This window comes from Myzus persicae, unplaced genomic scaffold (genome assembly GCF_001856785.1).
Source record: "Myzus persicae strain clone G006 unplaced genomic scaffold, MPER_G0061.0, whole genome shotgun sequence".
Taxonomy (NCBI): Eukaryota; Metazoa; Arthropoda; class Insecta; order Hemiptera; family Aphididae; genus Myzus; species Myzus persicae.
In genome coordinates, this window is record NW_019103278.1 from 267982 (window position 1) to 291150 (window position 23169).

The window sequence follows — 23169 nt, forward strand, 5'->3', positions numbered from 1 at the left end:
ATTTATAATCACCTAAATACCACACTATTTTTTTGAACAATGTTTGTTTTTTTCATCACATTATCAAATCGATTGATATGTGAATTATATTGCATAAAACTAAATAATAATTGTGTAAATGAAACAGTAATATAAAATCGTTTTAAATTTTTTACAGAAAATATCCTCCTGGATACTTCCCATGTAAGTCAAACTGCCCCGACTATTTTGATTATTATCTAAAGTATACCATGACGTAATGGACCCCAATAGTTGTTTTTTAACTTGGTTCGAACATTGTGGGCTCAGATTCAAAGGATGATACATCAAGTTTTTAGATAATCCATTTTTTTTATATTTATAAGTTTAGTCATCAATTCTATATAATTCAAGCTCATGAACAACCATGTATGATCATAATTTAAAGCTCTATATAAGACTAAAATGTGCTAAATTGATGCGATTTTAAAAATGTGTTACTTAATAGTTTTAATCAAAAGAGTAATTAAAATCAAATTATTCTAGGTTTAGTATCACGTCTTCATAGTTCATATACTATTTTACTTTATTTCCGGAAAACACACATTTAATTCAGATATAAATATTTCTAATATTAATTTCTTGCATTATTGCTCAGATCAAAAAAAATTTTCAAGACTTAACGCTAATAAACTTTGTGAATTTATGCGACAAATTCATTCATTATTTACCAAAAATAAAAATTTTTGGTTTGAAATTTAAAATTTCTCTCCAAAAAATATTTTGGTATTTTAAGATAGTACCTTTTGATTTTGAGCCCACGACACGGGCACCTGATGGTCTAAGGAGGGTCTTGGATCTTCCCAATAACACAGTAGGACTTCCTATTTAGATCAACGATTCCTGTCGAGATTTCATTGTATCTTCCTGAGGAAGTAATATTGTCATAGGGTATAATCCTAAGACATAATATATTTAATATTATTTTAATAAAGCTTTAGTCAAAGTTATTATAAAAACGAACATTTTATTATCATCTGTATAAACGACTCAACTAGGTAATTCTTTTTGTAAATACTTATTTATTTCCTAAAAATCATCGCCTGTCGTAAAATAACTCGATTAAGATTTATTAGGATCTAATCAAACAGTGATTTCGATAGTCAAAAATAGTGGGTACTTTCAATGTTATGAAATAACAAAACAGAGAACATATTGTAAACATGATAATAAAGAAGATAGATAGATATATAATATATATATATAAAATCCCCCTAGTGCTATAGTATTACAGATGACATAATATAGAAAAACGACAATATCATTAACCTCATTCTCTATTGTAATAATGATAATAATCGTACGAATATTTTCACATAACCTAATAGTAAAAAGCTTCTTTTTTTATATTGTGTCTGTTATTCTTTGCATAATCAATCGGGCACTGAATGTCACACGAAAGCGCTTTGGAAAATGCTCGTTTCAATTGTACATATTATTCATAGTAGTACTATGAAAAAGAGACAACTACGAGATTTTGTTGTCTATATTGCGCTCGTCATTCGATACTCTAAATCTAGTCTCATTGCGTTTCCATTAAATCCCGGTTGCGTTACAAATTCATCTGACGTTTTCAAAGACTCTTGCTCGAGATCGCTCAATATTATCATTTTAGATTCTTAGTGGAACCAAAAAGTTATTGGTTTGGCACTGATATGTTTATTTAATATGTTTGTAAACAAGTGATCGAGTAAAGGGAAGGTTTTATAATATTGCTGTATCTATCAATTGGTCAGGAGTAGGACACAGAACGAGTTTTCGATAAAAATGCAAAATGTCAAGACAGATAAAGCTGTGCAGTTTAACTATGCTTTATTTTTTTGCTCGTTTTGAACCAAATAAACTTAAGTGGTTGCTTAATTATTTAATTCTGTAAATTAGAATATAAAGTTCTTAGTTTATGTTGACTGATTGGTGTTTTATCATTTTTTGCTAAAATATAGGTACTTAACTTTTTAAAATCACTATATACGGTTATAGTAAACCTTAGGAATGTTATTGACCATAATTGTACAGCGTTTTAAAATGTATATTGGTAATAAATGTTGAGTGCAAACATCTCTTGTATCTGTATTCGGTTTATTACTTTTTAAATTGTTTTCATCCGTATCACAAATTTCACCCAAATACAAATTACTACGATCGTCTTGTTTTCTAAATGCATCTAATGTAGGGGTACTTATTAAAATGGTCAAGTCGAAAATGTAATCAGAGTATAGTGGCCGATCACCAATAGTTTTGCTTTTAGGTACATTCGCTACAGTAATCGCCGTAATTCTGTCACAATTGTGTAACTATTGTCGATCAAACAGTATTTTCACTCAAACTTGGCGTTTTAGCGTTTATATAATATATAATATTATGTACGTTGTCATTCTTTTATAAAAAATGTTTGACACATCATTTAAACTTATCGCCTGCCGATTTTTTTCATAATAAAATTTTTATCTACTTTATTTTTCATATCACGAATTCGTACGTAGATTTATTGTTATCGTTTTAAATCAAAAAACAATTTTTAGTGCAAATGATTTTTGATTTTTTAGTTCTCACAAACTAATTTAAATAAATCCATGACAATATTATGGTGGAGTCAACCACAGAGATTTTGTTTATAAGGAAATTAAATGAAAAATGAACTTTTGAAGAAAACACAAAATAAAAATATATATTATAATATATAATATATAGTGAAATGTAAATTCATATGGCATTCACTAACAATACTTCGGTTTCTTTTTACTTTTTTATTTTACAAAAGGAGTTATATTAAAACTCATTTTGAATACATTTTGTTGATTTATATGATTCTTTTTGCGGTTTATATTCTTTGGACTGGCCATATCTTCTTATACTTTTATGCTTTCTATTCTTTTATGCTTCTTTAAAGGAACTAGTTTTATAAATTGTATATTTTAATTGTTAAGCAGTTGGCTTTAACTATAGTAATACATGTATGTATATATATTATGTATTGTATAATAATATATTAAGCAAGTATAATAGTATTACAGTAATGTAGCAATTATCTCGTATAAATCAGCCTTACAAATGACTCAGGTCTGTGTATAACAAAATTCGTTATATGTATAGTTATAATATTAACTTTTTGGATAAATATGTAGCTCAACAAAATTTATTTAAAACTTATCCAAGTTCAATACAATTAAAAACTATTAATATATCTATTATATACGAGTATGTTTATTGAATAATCAAATTGAATTAATTTAACTAGGTAGTAACTATTTTAACTAAAAGAAAATATTCTTGCATTAACATTAGTAATTTTAATATATCTATGTGACATACAGTATACAATAAAACCAGATGAAGAGAATTAGGTCTGAAATATAGAAGGTTTTGAGCGTGCTTCGTCATCGGCGATACTTTTTATTCATAAGAATGTCTGAATATAGCTATAACAAACCTTGTTTTAAATTTTCAAGTTTTTTGACTAAGAAAAAAACAATTTATCAACGTGAATTGAAAAAAAATCGAAAGTAACCTAAAAAAGACGAAAAAACAAACAGCTTTACATAGCACTAAAGATACCATATTCTCTAGAATAATATTCTAAAATAAAATATGTCATGTAAAAATTTCAAATATCTACGGTTATTCATTTTTGGATTACATGAAATAATAATATCGATGAGTTCACGTTTTTCCATATTTTTTTTTACCTTTTATTTTTGAAATTACAGATAACTTTTTACTTTTGAATCTCCAAAAATACAAACTAGATCTAGTTTTCTCCTAGAAACTACACACAAGAATGAAGATTGTAGTATATTTTCTGGTATAAACAGAATCTTCAGACTTCAGAAACACAAACAAAATACACATCATTACAACCAATACATTCATTGATCCCATAGTCTAAAATACATTTTTAATATTTAATATAAAAGTTAAATTTATTCTATTATATTAAAAATTCTTTAAGTATTACATTTATATAATTATTTGTGAAAATAAGATAACTAACATTATTATAGTTTAAAAGTTATTTAAAGTTTAGAAGAAGGAAGCTTAATTTAAGTGCAAAGATAGCTTGGCTCACTATCTTTACTCTTTAGCCTATATATCAGTCGTTGAAACTTTAAATTACTATAATAATTATAGATAATATCACACCACCTCTAAACGGTTTCAATATAGTACATCGACTTTTGGTATGTATTACTGTAAATAACGTTAATTGAAATGTTGGCAGTAACCGGCAATTATCGATGTTCACTACATCATAACAATTATAATACAGGTATGTGCCAAACTATTGTTATAAAAGCCAAATGCAAGTGAATGTCCAAATGTGACAGGTCATAATTCTATTGAATTCTATTATTTAAATTTCAAACAATTAATCCAAATCAATAATTTATAGTTAATATTAATTGCTCTTTAAACGATTTTAATATTTACCTATAGGTACGTACATTATTTGTACTTTTTCACCATATATTATACGCTTAGCAATATTCTATAGTAGGCATCAAATTATATTAATTGTTTATGTGATTGGACATTTCTATATACACAATTGTATAATACATTATAACGGAATATCTTGTATTGTTTAACTTTGTAGTTTTAAATCTCTGTTTATCGTTATCATTATATTTTAGATGGTAGTCTTTGCGTATTTATGTTCTTTTTGATATCAGAAGATATTTACTATCTTCAAAGCGCACCCCTTCATTTTTTTATTTTGAAATTAATTTTTATTTTATCGTTCACATTACTCTCGTAAGAAATATTCTCATAAACGAAAATCTATTTTTTATTTTCCACTAACTTCCATGGTAAAAAAAAAATCCAAGCAAACATTTTTAATACTATCTTCATAATTTTTACCTAATGATACGTTTGTTTTTTATTTACATTTGTGATTACTTTCAAAGTATATCTCATATGGCTTTGTACTGATTAGTAAAGCTAAATCTAGTGGGGATTTACCTAACATTATATAACACAGAATACACCGTGTAAGTTATGACGGTATTGTAACAATATTCACATTCATAATGTGTGGTATGGGAAACAACAATACGTTTAGTAGAAAAACGTTCTCAATAATTTATCAAGTAATAAATTAATGGTGGAAGCTAATTGTATAACATGGTTAAATTAATTTCGTGTAGGAGAGTATCGATAGCGACCAGCGACTAGTTGTAATTTAAACCACCACTTTATTTATTGTACTCATATTACAAATATTATAAAGAGTTTTATTCTTAAATTAATTTACGTACAATTTGTTATTGTGATTTATTATAACATTATATGTTTTTGTAAACTTTTACAGACAATATTTTTAAATTTTAAAGTATATAACGATGCGGGCCATTAAATAATATAACTATCAGAAATATTATGTACTATTAGATGTAATTTTGTTCTATATGCAATGCACAACGTTTGGAAATATTTTTATTTAGTACAAATTACTCATTTGGGTACAATAAAATTGTTTCTAGTCATAAAATAACAGGCATTTCAAATCAAATTGAAGGATTATTTTTTGTGCACAGAATACCCAACGATTGTACGACACGTACATTAATTCTTTTTGCACAGGACTAATTTAAAAACACTTACAATATTACCAATTAGTTTTATTTATTTTTTGCCTAAATTTATTTTAATTAATATTGTTGTGCATAACGCGTACATAACTTTCTGGTACACTTTTTTACGTTACACAAACGCGTGACGTACAAAATATATATTACAGTCACTTTATAATACTTTGCTATGCTTAATAATAGGTAAGTACACCATACACACCTGCCTATAATAAATTAATATTATGTAATAAAGTCATGCGAATAATTTTTGCGAGTTTATTTAATACATTACGTTTAATACCAATAAGTCAGTGATGTTCTTGGTAAAATAATTTTTAGCCTCATTTCATAACATTACACAGAAAAAAATTCTAAATTTTATACCCTTTTAATTTATTTTTAAATACATCAATGAAACGACACGAGCTCTAACGTATTTTATTTGACACATTAAACAAAAATCAGTATCATTTAGACTGTATACTTACATTTAAAAATAATTTCCTTAGCCTTGTTGCACAGTTTCAGTTTATTCCAGTCACACCGTGTTAGTTTAAATAACAACTGTCAGCTAATTATTGTTATTATTATTATTATTATTATTATTATTATTATTACTATTAATGCTCGGCAAAATTAAATTCGCAGAATAATCATTTTTATGCCTGTCCAATACTTCGTCATGTTTATCTACTTCTAAGGGGCTCGTTATTGTCCGTTATGGGTTTTACGACAACCATCGTTCGTTTGCGTCCTAAGCAATCATGACAAGCTCGTGCTAATGGCGACAAGCGCACATAAAATAACATTGTTTTTGTCTAGTACTAACACGACCTAACACAGTCTTTGATCAGACTGGCCATCCCTTTGGCCTGCAGTCCTCTCTCTTAAAACCCAGACCAGTTTAATTTACTATAATTTTTTTTTTTAACTGCCTCTGATTATGTGAATAGCGGAAGTTCTCGTGAATTTTATGAACGTTGTAGGTATAATCTATAAAAGCGGAAAAAAATTTTATTTTTCATTTTATAGCACAAGTTGAGTTGTTTTCAAATAATAATTTGTTTCTAGGAATTCGAGTTATCACACCCTAATGATTTCTTGTGCGTTCATTATTATGATATTCTAGTACACCGACTAAAAATGTACATTCAAACAGAAACAATACAATAATAATTGATACGTAGATACGTATCAAGATGTAATGAGCTGTGTTCTTTTCTTTGTCAAACCAATCGTCAGCTTCCCTCATTGTACCACGCCGCGTACTTGTGTTCATATCATTAATGCTTTTCCGGTGGCATAATAACGCGGATATCCACGTGTACGCGAGAGCGTTTTTTTACTTTTTTATACACCGACAACTCACACGTCTCGTCGCTGCATGTTTGAATTTCGTTATTGTTTTTTTATTTTTATTTTTTGTGTACTTCTTTTTTGTTATACGATATACACCGCGCTGGTTATTATAATGAAAGAACCGTTTAACGATTTTCCTCTGCAACAGCATAATATAATGACGTGACGAGTGAACGGAATAATCGCAGAGAAGAAGAGAAATGCAAACAATACTAGTACTACTACAACATGCGCATTCAATTCACGCGGTGTCGATAATAATAAAACGACCTTTTTAAAACAACGTCAATTTCGTTCGGCACGTAATAATAAGGGGATTAAAATAAATATTCAGACGGTGTATAAATGAAAAATGTATTGCAGGTAATAATTTTTTTATGATAAAATCTGTTTTTTTAAAAATATATTTTCTTTATATATGTTTTTTCACATGAGTATTAAATAAAATTGATAGGTTTTTGTGCACTTTTAATTATTGATGTATGAATAAAATATATATTTTTTTCATAAAAGTTTCATTGCATTTTGCAGAAGATTATATGGAATGGAAGTATCGACTTTGAACGAAGAGTTCAATGTGACATTCAGTTATACTGTCATACTAAATAAAATAAACAATACATAAATATAAAATAAATAAAAAATACTTCCAAGCAAACATTGCATTTTTAATTGAACAGTTTTGCATTTATACATTTTTAAATTATACAGTAAAAATAAAACTATACAATTTGTGATTAATTAAAATATTTTAAAATCCATTCATCATGATAGTTTTGTCTTAACTTTGATAACACGAAGTTGTTTATTAAAATATAAAAAATTATAAATAATACCTTTTATTTTTATTATGAAACGTTATAGTTTGCCAAGTGGTAATAATTAATTTAATATATAATAATATATTTTATTTATTTTATTAACAGAGTTTCGACAACATTGATTTATATTACAATAATCAACTCCAAGGTATGTTCAAATTTTGTTCGTGTATAGAATTTGACAATACTCCTATTATTTCTGTATTAGAAAAATGTTACTGTTTTAAGTTTTAACTTAATAATACAGATCAATATTGTTTCAAGAACAAAGGTTCACTACCTAACACTAACATTCATCTGTTCAGTAGCAAAATATATTTCCTCTCGTTTTATTATATTTTAGATTTCAATGTACTTTTCTAGATTTTTTTTAAACTTTATTTTTCTGACAATTACCTAATGTTTAACCATGATTGGTTAAGTGTAATAATCAGCAATTATCTATCCTTTAAGTACATTTATTCCGAATACAATCTACACGTACAGTGTACATCGTTCATTAGACACTGCACATGGTTTCATAGGTACCTATAATCGTAGGCTTATCCTGCCACTGATCCCGGCTTGCATATACGGTGTTAATCCACGGTATTTGTTAGAGTTTGTAATTGGTAAAATCCAGATACGCTTTATCGTTAAGGCTAAATAATTAACATTGCCCTAAATTTTCCACAACCACTGTGGCATTTTAAATGGATGTACCCCGTATCGGTCATCTTTCAGTTCAGTATTTCATTACAACTTTGTACATGGTATTTTTGTTCACTTATACATCGTTTTTTAGTTAATGGCTGGTTACAGTGGTTTTATAATGGAACTCGAAGGGTCAATTATATTGTCAAATCGAATTGTGTATTATTACCGACCTACTGTTGTAATGTAGTAATCAATACTTTTACGATATCACTATGTGGTCTTATTAATTTAACGAATTTAGCAATATTTGAGATGAATTCATCCATATATCTTTGTCAGAGTTTAAATATCTAGTTTGTATGATTTGAATCCTTTTACTAAATTGTATTATTGTGAACGGAATAACATATTGTATTATTTATGAGTTTGGATATATTTTTTAGGCCAAAACTATAAAACATTTTTTGGATAAAATATATACTTACTTGAATTATTGGTTTAAAAAAAAAAAGTTGTAGCATAATAAAATAACGAAATTTGATATACCAATATAATAATTATACATTATTATCAGTTTAACAAATACAAACGGCTTGTAGTAAGAACAATTTTCTGTTCACCACTTAATTTTACTATAATACCTATAGTATATTATTTATTTGAATATTTAATTTGGTTTAATTTTTAACATCATATTTTTAGAATACAATCATCTACAGACTTTAATAATATAACTACCTATAACTACCTAAACCTTAGTTCATTAATATGAATTTAGTTTATAGATTGTATGAAAAGTATTAATAATTGTTATCTTTGGGATACCCCAAATACACGTAATTGTGCATGTCACATGTCGGTCTGTCACTTTTTCCGGTGTTTGAGATCAAAATATTGTCATAATATCTTAGGCGGACAAGTGGAATTAATTTCAAAACTGAAAATACTTTTCCGTCGTAATACAATACTTTTATTAATTAAAAACTTTTTAATTTAATAATAATTAAAAGCAACGATTAGATCAACATTAATATAAAATAGTTTAAAATTATAGAAAATAAGACTAAATCCAGATTATAATTAAAAATTTAGTGTTGTGAACGTCCTATAATATACCTCTTGGCTCTAACTCAACAATCTGTTTTCTGAAGATCCTTGACATCTTATTTTATCAGAGATAGTCTAATGCATTGTACGTTTCTCTCCATAATGTCGACAGTAACTTAATTCTTTTTCCATTTACAATCCTTTGATTCAATCTTAATTATTTCTATATTTCTACCTTTTTACTTTGTTTATTCTAATGATATTTGAGACTTATTATAACTCCATTGTATTTGTTATACCTTGCGTTAAGCTATTAAATTAATAATAATAATAATAAATAATATAACTATATTGCAATTAAATGTATCCATGGTGTACGATAAACCATCACATTTACCACATGTCAGCCTTATAAATTACTTCAGTAAAATTATTCAAATACTCAAACACGTATTTTAAATACATCTGAAAAAAAGTTTTTAGATGAAGTACTTTAAATACTTTCTCAAAGTATCTGTATTTAAAATCAAATACTTTTCTTTTTAGTTCATATATTTTATATTTAACCATGTATAGTTTAATTAATTTTAAAAATAGATTGCCACTGTTTTTTTTAAGTACGCAATAATTTTTTTCGAAAGTAATAAACATTTTTCAATTTAATTTAAAGAAAAAAAACAATTATAATGATTAGTCAGCTAGAATTTATGGTATCCGAATAATTTTAAAATATTTTTTTATTATATGCTAATGCTTACTTGCAATTGAGTAAGTGATGGGCTTCAAGAATGAACTTAAAAATTATTTTGTTGACTCATGTAATATACATTTTAAATTGAAACCAACTATAGTACTCTATACTAAATCCACAATGAAAAATAACTTTGAATCTACCCATAGCAACATAGAACTTAATAAAAAAAAATACACACAACTTAATTATTTCTGACATCAATGTATTTGAGGAACTAATATTTGGAAAGAAAACACTTTTTGACAATTTCAATTGCAGTTTGCAGTGCAAATAAAACCCAGATATCTCTTTAAAATGTGTAGTGAGTAACGAATATAGTGTTATTATATTTTCTGAATTATATATTGTTACAGCAAGTTTTGAACGATTAAATTTTTATCATTTTTTTATACCAATCAATCAATAGGTTCATAATACCCTCCTAATATATTATTATCTGTTTAACAGCTGGTAATTAATAGACATATAAGTGTATACCATTTAATTTATTGGTTTGTGATTAGTATATACGAATATCATTCATAAATTAACATTGCGTGTCGAAAAATGTGATTATTAATTATGTTTGTAATAATATATATTATAATACATAAAACTATAAAAGTCAATTTAATAGGAAACTAGTATAATTTTATCTAGATAGGTGTAATTGAATGAACTACGAATATAATACACACTTTAATAATATCGCGTATTATTCAATAATTTCAATATGATTTAATATAAAATATTCAATATCTGATTCTAAAATATTTTAGCTTAATTCAATATAAAGTAATAATAATAATTATAAAAATATAACATATTGTGTTAATTTATGAAATCAAATATCTATCCTTATCCGTTTTAATCATACTATTAGCACATTCGTAGCCAGCCAGTGAACAAAGAAATGCAAAATTTAGTAATTAATAACAGTGAAAAATTGTTGAAGTGCTTAATATTTTTTTTAAAGAATTAATTGAATGGTGTTACATATCGGATTTTAATTACACCTGGCCCTTGGTTGAGTAGCTATTATCTGTACATTTTTTCTCAGCTTCCAGGAACCGACTTACATATAACGTACCTACTGTATATTAAATTGTAATAGTAGGTACTAGTTAATAAGTTTTGTTTGTATATGAAATTATAAAAAAATAAACCAATAGATATTTAAATAGTAGTATCTAAACATAAATATTTCATGACGAAATATACAACATATAACTTTATAGAGTATTGATAAATATTTAACACACCTTAAATTGGATATTGAATGGTTGGAGAAAATGTAAAGTAACTTGAACAAACAAGTAACAACTGAATATATTGTAATAATATTAGTTTTTGTAGGGAATACTATAGATGCATGATGCAACGGACTACGTATAGTCAAAGGGTCGATAAAATAATATCGTAGTTAGAGGGGTCGAAAATGTTATTATTATATTTTATTTTTTATGAAACTAAACATTTTACACGACGACATATTACACATTTCCCCTTATTCTCTAACCTGCAGTTTACCTGCTCTAAAATGACGGAAATCTCTTAAGAGATGCAGCTGATAGTGTCCACAATTTTGGTTAAAAAAGGAAACACAATGACAAGAATATATAGACTGTCATAACCTTTTTCATTCAACCTAGAAAGCATATTTAGATTCCGAAAACAGTGTGTTGTATATTATCTTACAATTTGTTTACTATATTTTTTTTTACAAAATTTACTTTCACTATATTCGTAGAACTATTGGAAAAAATATATGTTATATATTATTATTCAGAGTGTGAATTACATCTAGCACAGAAGTTAATACTCGTATTTTCGAACTAAGTTATTATTCTTATTTTGACAATTAAAATATTTATTTTATTATACCTACGTATATTATATATATATAATGCAAATGGAATACAATTATCGTTACATGCAGTTCTAAAAAAGTTTTTCGTCACCTAATGTAGTTTCAATAGAGCTCGTGAATTATTATTTCTTTCATGCAAATTACTTCATATCTCATTAAACAATAAAAATTAATATTTACCTGTTAGTATTATTTATTGTTTCATATTCTCATAACTATAAACATATTCATGAAAAATTCATATCCGTAAATAAATAATAAAAAAATAACAAAAATAAATTAATAGAATGTTAGAATGTTGAATGTGTACCTACCTATTTTAATTAAAATTCATAATAAGTAAATAAATATTTACATTTCTATAAAAAGAATACTTATCGAAATTATGAAAATGAATGAAGTAGATATTAAAAAAAAACATTTGAATACGGTGTAGTGAGAATTATATTAATAGTATGAAGTTTTCAAATTACTCTTAATGTACAGCAATAATCATTTAATATTAACACTGAATACTACGAAATGCCTTTTACGAACCAAATAAATAATCTTAATTTATTTATTATTAAATAGGTACATTAAACTATTATGAATGCTAAAAAGTAAATACATTTCAGGTAGATTGAACACTCCAATACATAGTTAATGATTTTAATTTGAATATGTGTAGTTTTGGTGGTACATCTGATTGGAAAATTCGCAAATATAACCCCATAATAATAACATTTTTGGTATAATATTTATAAACCCATCATTCGTCTAAATCTAAATATAATTAAGTTATTTATTTTACTTATGAAAAACCAAAAAAAAAATAATGATACTGGCTACCTTAATTTAGAACCCTTAGGTATATTTTATTTAAATTCTGAGCAAAGTGAAGAATTTGTTGCTTTTAAAAACGTATGATACGTATTAGTAATTTATTACTTATACGGGTAGAAGGTATACGCTTTAAAAGTTGCATCACTACTAGTCTTTTAAATAATTTATTTTTAGAATTTTCTAGTAGCTTTTCTAAATCATGATAAAAAACGCCCAGCATTCCAAAGTGTTACTGTGTTTAGGTGTGCATTTGTAGGAAAATCGGACCTTAGTCCAGAAGAATATGAATATATTATTCAAAAAGTGTAAATTAATAACATTTATAGTTCATACTTTATAGTTTTTCTATATATTTTTTATTGTAACTCAATGTAAAATTAAATATGTCATATCATTTGATATTTTTAAGACACGCTATTTCAACTTATAGGAACAAATATAACAAACTGTATAGATTCTGAATTAATTATTATTATTTTATGAGGGTGTAAATGTTTATTATTGAATAAACGAGATATTATCATTAAACCATTTGGACGTTGCAGTGTTACAAACGTTCAAAATTTATATTTATAGCTTTACTAATTATTGAATATATAATTGATTTTCTATAGTCGATTTTCAATAATGTTGAACCGTTTCAAACAAACGGATTTTTTATGTTAATTTATTTAACAATTATAGATGTTAAAAATTCAGCTTATTACTTTTGTTCGTAATTGTAATAAAACCAAAACAAATGAACTAGTCAATTTTTTTCAACATATTGTGATTTTTAAATGTATTCCTATGGCTTATGTAATCTGGTATACCGTAAACAATAAAAGCAGGTCTAATATTAGAATATGATTACATAAAGAAGCAAACAGATTGAAGAGTATTTCGAGTGGAAGGACCTTGTCAAGTATAAGTTGTGGTATAAAATAAATTTAAATAATATAATAAGTTTAAAAGCAATAAAACTATAAATATCTAGTAAATAATATATACAATTGATTTAGGTATGAATAATTTTATAACCTAAAATAATAAAATTGATCAGTACCATAGAACAAGTAGATACTAAAATACGAGCAGGTATTTTAAAATATTATCATGATTACTAACACTTATTTTGTGACTACTCAGTCCATACTTTGATTATAATACTGAGATGAAAAAAAAAACTTAAAACACCTACTCAAAAATGTTAAGTACCATACAGCAGTTATCGCACTAGTCAATATTTTAAATGATATGTATAGAAACATAATAATATAGAGCTTGTTATGACTGTTTATGAAATAAAAATTTTTACAAAATATTAGGTTTAATGTGTAATATTTATTTTTTAAATGAAATATCCATTATATTCAAGTATTTTAATGTATCAAACGTTTTATTTTTTTTCATAAGCTATTCGTTAAAAATATTGGGTACCTTTCAAATATTTCAATGAGGAAAACCTTAATTATTTAAAAACATTTTTAAACGCCTTTTCTGGGTCAGATTAGCACACACATAGCTAAATATAACCGATTGAAATTTATTCTGTTTTGCGGCAGGTACCAAACACAATATTTGACATCATAATATTATTGATATTTTAATATATTCCGTATGCACTGTCACGGATTATTAAAACCGTATACACACAATACGCATGCAATAAATTGAGAGATATTAAATTTACATATTATTATAGATTTCGATTATCTCATACGTTGCACATAATATAATATTTTATTAAATATCGCGATGCTATTAAATCGAAATTAATATTAATATTATTGTTATATGTGACAGATATGTTTGCTGGACGGCGTACCTGCTGCGGTACCACGGTAAAACGGGCCACGTGGAACCGGTGCCATTACCAGGTGCACCATTCAGCCACTATTACGCCACTGATGCCACTGACGAAGGGATTATAATGGAAACCGACATAAGCGTCAAAGAGGTAAGTACACGCCAATGTTTTCCCTAGTGAAATTAAACGTCTCCCGGCGGCGTTACCCATTACATTATGTGTACGGAAGTGATCGTAAATCAGGTTATAGATTATAACAACTATATTGTATGCGAGTTGGTCCCACAAGTATGATTTATCATTTTGGTTTTTTTTTTAACTCATTACTATAACAACAGTGTTTGTATACCGTTGCAAAATAATAATAACATTTGTAAAATAATATAAAACAAAAATACGTTTTGTAAACACACGAAAGCCGCGCTTCGTTATAGTATCTACCTTGTAACGCCGTGAAATATGATGGTTCGTCTTAACTTAACTAATGAAAATAAATTACGTCATTTTGAAAAATTTGGTTATCCTGAGACAAGAAACATATTGTATAATTAGAAATGAGTTACCGCTTGTGACGAAAAAATAATAATCTTAAATGATGATTCAGAATAAATAACATTTATTTAGAAGAGGGGTGTATGTTTCGTATTATATCTCAAAATATTAATTTGTTATATTATTTAAACCAATTGATCAATTATAAAAAAGGTGAGAAAGTTGCTATACCGTTCTGCAGCTATGCTGTATACTAGGTAGGTGGCGAGTGGGTCACCGTAATGGATGTATTAAGTTTCCATTAAATTATTAAAAAATCTTTCAATACAAAAACCAAATCTAACAGCATATATTACTTAGTATATATTATTCATATACTGAGATAATATTGCTATTTAAGTTATTTATTTTACTTTAAATAATTTAAAACTTAGAGGGTTTAATTAGTTTTTGCCGAAAACATTGAACTTGAAAATGCCATTGTGTGTTAAAAAAAAATAATATACTTTAAATGTTTCAAGTATTCACGAATAATATTTTTAAATTATAACAAAACAATTAAAATCATTATTTTTTGTTAAAATTAAAAATTATGAAATTCCAGCTGCAGTCCAGGCACCTTAGGCTACGACCGCAGAGAGTTCTATGACTTAGATTGTTGTTGATACATAAACTTTTTACATTTCTTAATATATAATTTAGAATTTAGAATTTAATTATAAAATGTAATATATTTAGTAATAATATGACGTACACACACAATGTAAAAAATTCTCTTTCGTATTAATATATTTGTCTCGGTACATATATTACAATAGGTATACACCGTAATAATTTAGAATAATAAAAATAATTAGGTATTTAGCGAAAATATAACAAAAAAATATAATACATAATATTTTTGTCACAGCATAAATGTATACAAAAAAACAAACATAAACAGCAAGAATTGCAAGTATCATAGGTTAAATAATGACAATAAAACGAAAAAACAAACGTAAACAAAAAGAATTACAGGAATTATTGGTCAATAATGCCAAAAAACAAAAAGAAATAGGAAACTTAACTATCAAGAATTACAGGCGTTAGGTAAACAATAAATCATAATGATAATAAAGAATGATGTCAAAAAACAAAAATAAATAAAAATATCATTTTGCGGCAACATTTTCTGGCCGATGCTGTAACAACATAAGCGCCCGGTGAAGCCGTTCTACGACCTGCGGAAGAGCCACATTTATCAAATCCTCATGATCCATGTGACGGACGGCGTCGTTAAAGGGGTCCTCGCGGTCTTCAAGGTTGAAGTCAAGTACTCGGTGTTCGTCTCCCAAAATGCGTTTTCGGATACCTGTGAGCTGCAGTTGTAGCTGTTGTTCCACACCGCCCGGCAGGCATCGCTGATGGTCTCCATCACCTCCTACAACGTCGACGTCTTCGGCTGACAGGACTGTTTCTTCGTGGACCGAGGACGGTGGAATTCCAGGGACACTGTCACTCGGTCGCGTTCCCTCTTGAAATCTTAGTAACATGTCGTTCAATCGACTGTTATCAACGTCGCGATGCAACTGTTGCAGCTGCAGTTGACCGTCGATACCAGGATTACTACTAGATATTATGTGATCGGCCACTACTTTTCCGTCGTCGCACTGCACTTGCACATCAACCACGGATGACGGCCTCGGACGATTGGCCGCATCCACCACACTACTGGAACAACGGCGAGGTAGCATGCACTGCCGCCATTTATTTAAATCGTCGGCGACCCTTACGGTGCTGCTGGGTGATGTAGCGATCGTCTCCGTCGTAATTACGCCACCACCCTTCAATTCGTTCGAATCAATTTCCGCGGCCTCAGACACTGTCGATGAAAACGTCTTCATAGTGATGGCAGCAGAATCGCTGACGCTCTTGATTGGCCGATGCGTTCGACAATGCCTCCACGTATTCGTTGACGACGCAACCGGCGAGCTGATCGAAACTGACACCACTGGCTCTTCGTCACAGTCGTTCCGATCTGCGGTATCTTCGTCCGACGACGAAGTACAATTGGTCTCCTCGAATTCTTCTTCTTAGTCGTCGTCGTCATCTTCTTCTTCGTCACAACTAATGAAAAAGTCCTCATCCGAGTAGTCCGGCAACACTAACGGATGCGTCAACGGTGTCGACACAGCTGCGGTGTGTGATTCTGTGCAGGCAGCTCCCGGTGCTTTTGCGGTGCAGGGTGCCTTCGCGTCCGGTCGTATCAATATGATTACTTTTTTCGCCGTGTAAGCAGTCGGAGCAGTGGTTTTCGTGTGAAACTGCTGCAAATGATGTTGCTGCGGTTGAGTTGCCTTCTTAGTCGGTCTCCAGTCTATGTGCACACCCGCGTAGGACACCTGCTTCATGATCCGTTGCTGCTCGACTCTGCCAAAAAGCATTCGGTTCCTGGCCCACAGTTCCGTTTTCATCAGCTGATGCACTGAACGGATTGGTCTGCACTGTCCCTGCAGACGGGTTACCTCTGACCCGATACCCTCGTCATCTATGCCCAGGCTTTCCAGCGGTCTGGATGGTTGTGGCGGTGGAGGTATCGTCACTGAATGATCTGCAGTCACTAACCACGCTTTGCACAACTTCCCGGTGCTTATAGTAGATGCGTAAAAGAATTCGTCATCGCTATCATCACCATCGTCGTTGTTCTCGGCTGTCGTCTCTTTGATCTGTGTGAACAAAAATAAAATTCAAAAACCATAATGCGAATAAACGATGATGTGGAATCTTAATAATAATCGTGTTTTTACCTGGCTATTTATTGCGTATTCTTCGATGTGACTTTGAAGTTGATTTAACCGTCGCTTGTTGTCGACGGAGACGGACACCGATTTGGCCGACACTGTATCCGCCATTAATGCCAGCAATCTCCGGTTAAGGTTCAACAAGTCATAGATGGTGGGCACGTTCGCTTCAGTGGTCGCCTTCTGGCCTGTTACTCTCCCGGTATGGCTGCTTATAGCGTTGGTCTCCTGCGTCTTGCACCGTTTCTTTTCGAGCTTGCCAAACTTCCGTTCTTGGACCCACAGATCCATTTTCATCAGGCCGGTCACATCAGATCCAAAACCTTCGTCATCCATACCCACGGTTTTGAGTGGTGTGGACGTTGGTAGTGGTGGCGAACGTAGAACGTTTTGCCCCGTCACATTTTCTAACGAGTCGAAGTCCGTGGCAGATGCGTCATAAAATTTATCGTCGTCGTCGTCATCTTCGTCGTCTTCGTCGTCTTGGTTTTTTTTCTCTACATTCTGTATACAAACATAAAAATTCATAGTGCGAATAAACATGGGGGATCTTCAGTACCGTAGCTGGGAATTTTTTTTTTTTTTTTGGGGGGTGTGGTGCATATGCCCTAAGCCCTCCTCAGCTACAGCACCGGGGATCTTAATAATGTTCGTGTTCTTACCGGGCTGTGTATGGCGTATTCTTCGATGTGACTTCGCAGTTGCTGCCAAAGTCGTTTGTTTTCGGCAGAGACAGACACCGATGTGGCCGACACAGTAGCCGCCATTAATGCAAGCAATCGCTGGTTAAGCGCCATCAAGTCGTGAATGGAGTTTATGGCCGATTCGGCTGTTTTGGCCATTTTAGCCTTCTGGTTGATAACGCTCCCGGCATGGCTGCTACTAGCGTCACTGTCGGTATCCATATCGTCGCTGTCAGTATCCATATCTTCGCTGTCAGTATCCATATCGTCGCTGTCAGTATCCATATCGTCGCTGTCAGTATCCATAACAACACTGCGCTTCTTTTGATCCCCCCCATGTGTGGCTGATGACAGCCTGTCCATCCGCTGCTCGGCGTTGTAGATGCGTAACCGGAGCTGAAAGTTTTCGGTCCGTAGCAGATCCAACTCGTCCATAAGATGAATCTGGTTATTTGTCGGTTTCACGGATGTTACGTTTCTGTTGTGGTTGATGATGCACTCATCGTCAACAATATCGTTACTACGGTATGGTCGACTATCGTGGGTGCTCTGGAGCTCCACGATGCTCGGGTTTGTAACTGGCCCCGGTTGAGGCGAACCCAAAATTTCGGTCGATCGGCATTGTATACCTAATAATTATTAATTACGAATATTATGTAATACAGTTTATGCAATATCAATATACATCAAAAGAAAATACCGTACATGAATCGAATATTGGTCGTATGGTTTTTTAACTATAACTACATAGATGGAAATAAATTCTAAATCTTTTAAAAAAAAAAAAACATTTATCAGGGCGCTACACTCTTTTGTTGTCTCTGTCTTACAAGTGCGTAACTTGTTTAACGCGGTTTATGTTCAAATTGGTTGCGCATGTAACTAAGATATGCGAAGTGTAAGTGAACAATAAATAATATTACAATTAATTTAGGTACGTATTTTAATGATGATAAACTTAGGGAAGAAAAAAAAAACGCAAACGCGTAAAAGTGTAAAATACATAGGTAACAAATACGTTCGGCGATTCATGTTTATTTTTGAAAGTTGTAATATTAGCGCTATAATTCGCTTCAAAATGAAAACGCCGGAAAAACACATTAAAACACAATTTTATTAACCGTTAACCGCCTTTAATTATTATACATTGGTAATACAATAATACGTAAATTCAATTCACTCTAAGATTAAATTTAATGAAACTAAACATGAATTGCTCTATAGTCGGAAGGTATTTTTTTTTTGATTGCATTGCAAAAACCACAAACTAAATGTTTACGAGTCCTGCACCACTAGTCCAGAGTCGTTTAAACTTTAAGATCACGCCATAGTATCGCAATGAGTTAATTATTTTAAGTGTAAAAAATAATACAGTAACGATGTATATTATAACTATACCTGATTCCGAAATGTTAATTGCGTGCGATTCCATATCGTCGATAGTGGAATGCTTAATTTCAAAAGTGTTTTTTTTGCAAGTTGAAGTGTCAAGATTGCTCAAAAGTTTTTTAGGTGATATTTCAAAAATCTAGTTTGAAAGAATAATTAATACTGAACAAAAAAAAAAATTATTACACGTTAATAAACAAAATGCGTTACTTGGTGACGCTATGTATTGTTTATGCGTATAGCCAGATAATATTACTTCTACTACTACTACTACTACTACTAATAATAATAATTTTATAATGTGAAATATATAATGAATAACTATTCCGTGTACGGGGAAACAGTATGGTAACTTAATAAGCAATATTAATAGTAATCGAAGAACATGAAAGTAGCTTGTGACAAGAATAAGGAGAAGTGAAAAAGCGAAAAAAGTACGCAAGCCAGTTTGAACCGTTCTGCTGTAATGAATGTGTTGAATTTGAATTTAATAATAAAATATAATTTTATTCGAATAACCATTATGAAAGATGAATTAAGTCTTTTTCAGTACAATAATATTTTTAATTTACAAACAAATAACTAAAATCGTTAATCTCCGCTTAAATATCTACTTTTGTCTAATTTTAACTTAAAATATCTCTTAAATTATTGTGTTTGTAAAGTTTGTAGATTTTTATTTACAGTATGAACTACTCTCGAGAAACCTTGTAAAAATTGTGAATGTTTGAAAAGATTGAACATTTTATACATTATTACCTTCATAATAATTTGCGAATTGTTGAAAGTTGAAAGTTGAAATCTTTATACATAAAATACGTGAGTTTAATATCTTAAATAATTTTAAGCTGCTATTCAAACAACTTATGAGGAACCATTTATTAAATTGTCAAGCTGTTTGACCCGAAAAACATTTTTTCTATTAACATTTATTGAAAACAATTTAAAAAGTTCAAAAGAGACAAAATATTTTAAAAATTTTGTGGCCTGTGTAGGTATAATTGTATTTGGGGGGGGTAAGTCGGGGAATTGTCCCGTCTACCCCCCCACGTATGTATGTATAATTATTTGTTATTTTCAAATAAACGATGGCGGCGTCGCGGCAGTAATGCGAAAGCAGTTCCCGCGGCGCCGTCGGTTCAAACACGAAAAAAAAAAAAAAAAAAAAAAGGTATAATTGTATTATCGTAACATAAACATTAAGAGAAAATTCAAAGTATCTTAGGGTGTTTGTTATTTAATTTTCGTATTTGGGTTAGGTACAATAAGAAAAAATCGATTTTGTCGAGGACTGATTTTGATAAAATAAATTCCCGGTTTTTTTAAATTTTTTACGCTCTCGATCTCGTTGCACTGACTTGATTTACTTTTTCACCAGAAAAAGTTACTGAAGTTGAAAGTGGAAGCATTATTTCGACTACTCTGCTCATCGTGTAAACACTTCACAGACACACACACAAAATAAAACATTGTAAAATAAATACATTCATCGTTCAGAATCTGAAATAATAGATTTATGTATTTTAAATATTTATAACACTTAGTGTATAATTAACACATTTTGTATGCATTATAGTAATGTTAAAACAACAGTTAGTAGTTTTGGATTCATGGGTATAATATACATACACATAATATTTGTAAAACTACAACATTCCTATGCAATTCATAATCATTTTAAAAAGGAAAAAATATTTATGGTATAATATTTGCATTGTGCATACAACTAATCTTTTTATATAAATTTAAATATATGAAATAATGATTACATATTGATAGGTGTTTATTAATTCATTGGAGTAAATTAATTTTATTATAAAAGGTAATTGGTCGGAAGATAATATTTTTGCAAGTATTAAGGGACCTGGTTGAATAAAGCTAAAAGTGCATAAATAATTGGACTATGTACATATTAAAAAAAATCAAAATCACTTTCAATAACTTTAAGACCCTGGCGAATATTTTAAATCTATATAAAGCAAAAACAAAATGTATTTATCATAATATATGTATTACTATAGATAAGGGTCATTTATTATCGAAGATAATATAGATAACACTATTATTTTTATAGCTATGTGTCTGAAAGTATTCAATTTGACAATATATTTAATTACAAATTAAAAATTATTTGTTTTTGTTTTTTTTATATAATATATAATTAGTGAATGAACTGTGTGTCGAAATGATATTTTAAGTTATTTTGAAAAGGAAATCTCTTCACTGAATACGCTTGACCTAGAACTTAAAAATATCAAATCAAAATCATAAAGTAATAATTGTTTTTCATATTCTTTTAACAAAGTTTTTGAAAAAAAAGGGCAGACTAAATTCGAACTATTATAGTATTCTACATTACGACTAGTAAAGTTTTATATTATTTATCGCTAGGCGTATGTTGACTTCCTACAATAATTTTATTGCTTACTGTGATGTCATATTGGAAATCCTAACATAATAACATAATAATATAATCTCCATGCATGAATAATGTGTTCGTTGTAAGTATGTTTTTTATTTATTCATGCTGGAAGTGGATAACTCAAAAATATATATATTTTTTTATATATAAAGAATCATTTAAATATTTTTATCTCACGTGAATTTAAAAGTAAATATCAATACGTACTTATTGTGTTTTATTTTTTGTTGAAAATCTAAAATATATTTTTCACTTTTATATTATGTTTATTATACGTATCCTTTGCCAATACAATTTCCTTATTTACCTTTGTATGATTATGTATGTAATAAACCTTGTGTTATACACATAATAGTATGCATATTATGTGTTTTTTAAATTGATGTGGATGTTATGTAAACATTTTTTTGTTTTGTAATTTACAGAATAATTTCAATATTACATTAATCAAATTTTGGTTAATATTTGTAAATATGTATTATAAATTGATACAATATAGTATATCCATTGCATTTTGTGACAATTATACATTGTAAACTAGGCAAGACAAGTCAAGAGTCTTGATATCTTTATTTTTCCCTACAATTAAATAAAAATTATTAGGTTTAGATTAGAATTTAAAATACTGAATAATGGGTTTTTTGTAAAAGGTACCTATACAATAAAAAGTTATCATGCACGTTTACAATAATAATTATGATAAACTCAATTTAATAGTCTCTTTGACTATTA

At 29.1% G+C, this 23169-nt stretch overlaps 2 protein-coding genes across 2 annotated transcripts in view; one reads left to right on the plus strand and one right to left on the minus strand.

Moving 5' to 3' along the window:
* The window catches only part of LOC111034158, a 59025-nt gene extending 43561 nt beyond the window's left edge, over positions 1-15464 (plus strand). The window contains exon 7 of the mRNA XM_022315231.1: positions 14668-15464. Coding sequence (XP_022170923.1) covers positions 14668-14848 — 181 coding nt within the window. The 3' untranslated portion in view covers positions 14849-15464. The remainder of the gene's footprint in view (positions 1-14667) is intronic.
* Positions 15465-16252: 788 nt separating this feature from the next.
* On the minus strand, positions 16253-19262 carry LOC111034155 (the record flags this gene model as incomplete). The annotated part of the gene is given in 4 exon segments (XM_022315226.1): positions 16253-17791; positions 18356-18447; positions 18606-18836; positions 18912-19262. Coding segments are annotated over 4 exon segments (2151 nt in total), but the record flags the coding sequence as incomplete, so codon positions are not given.
* Between the last annotated feature and the right edge of the window lie 3907 nt (positions 19263-23169).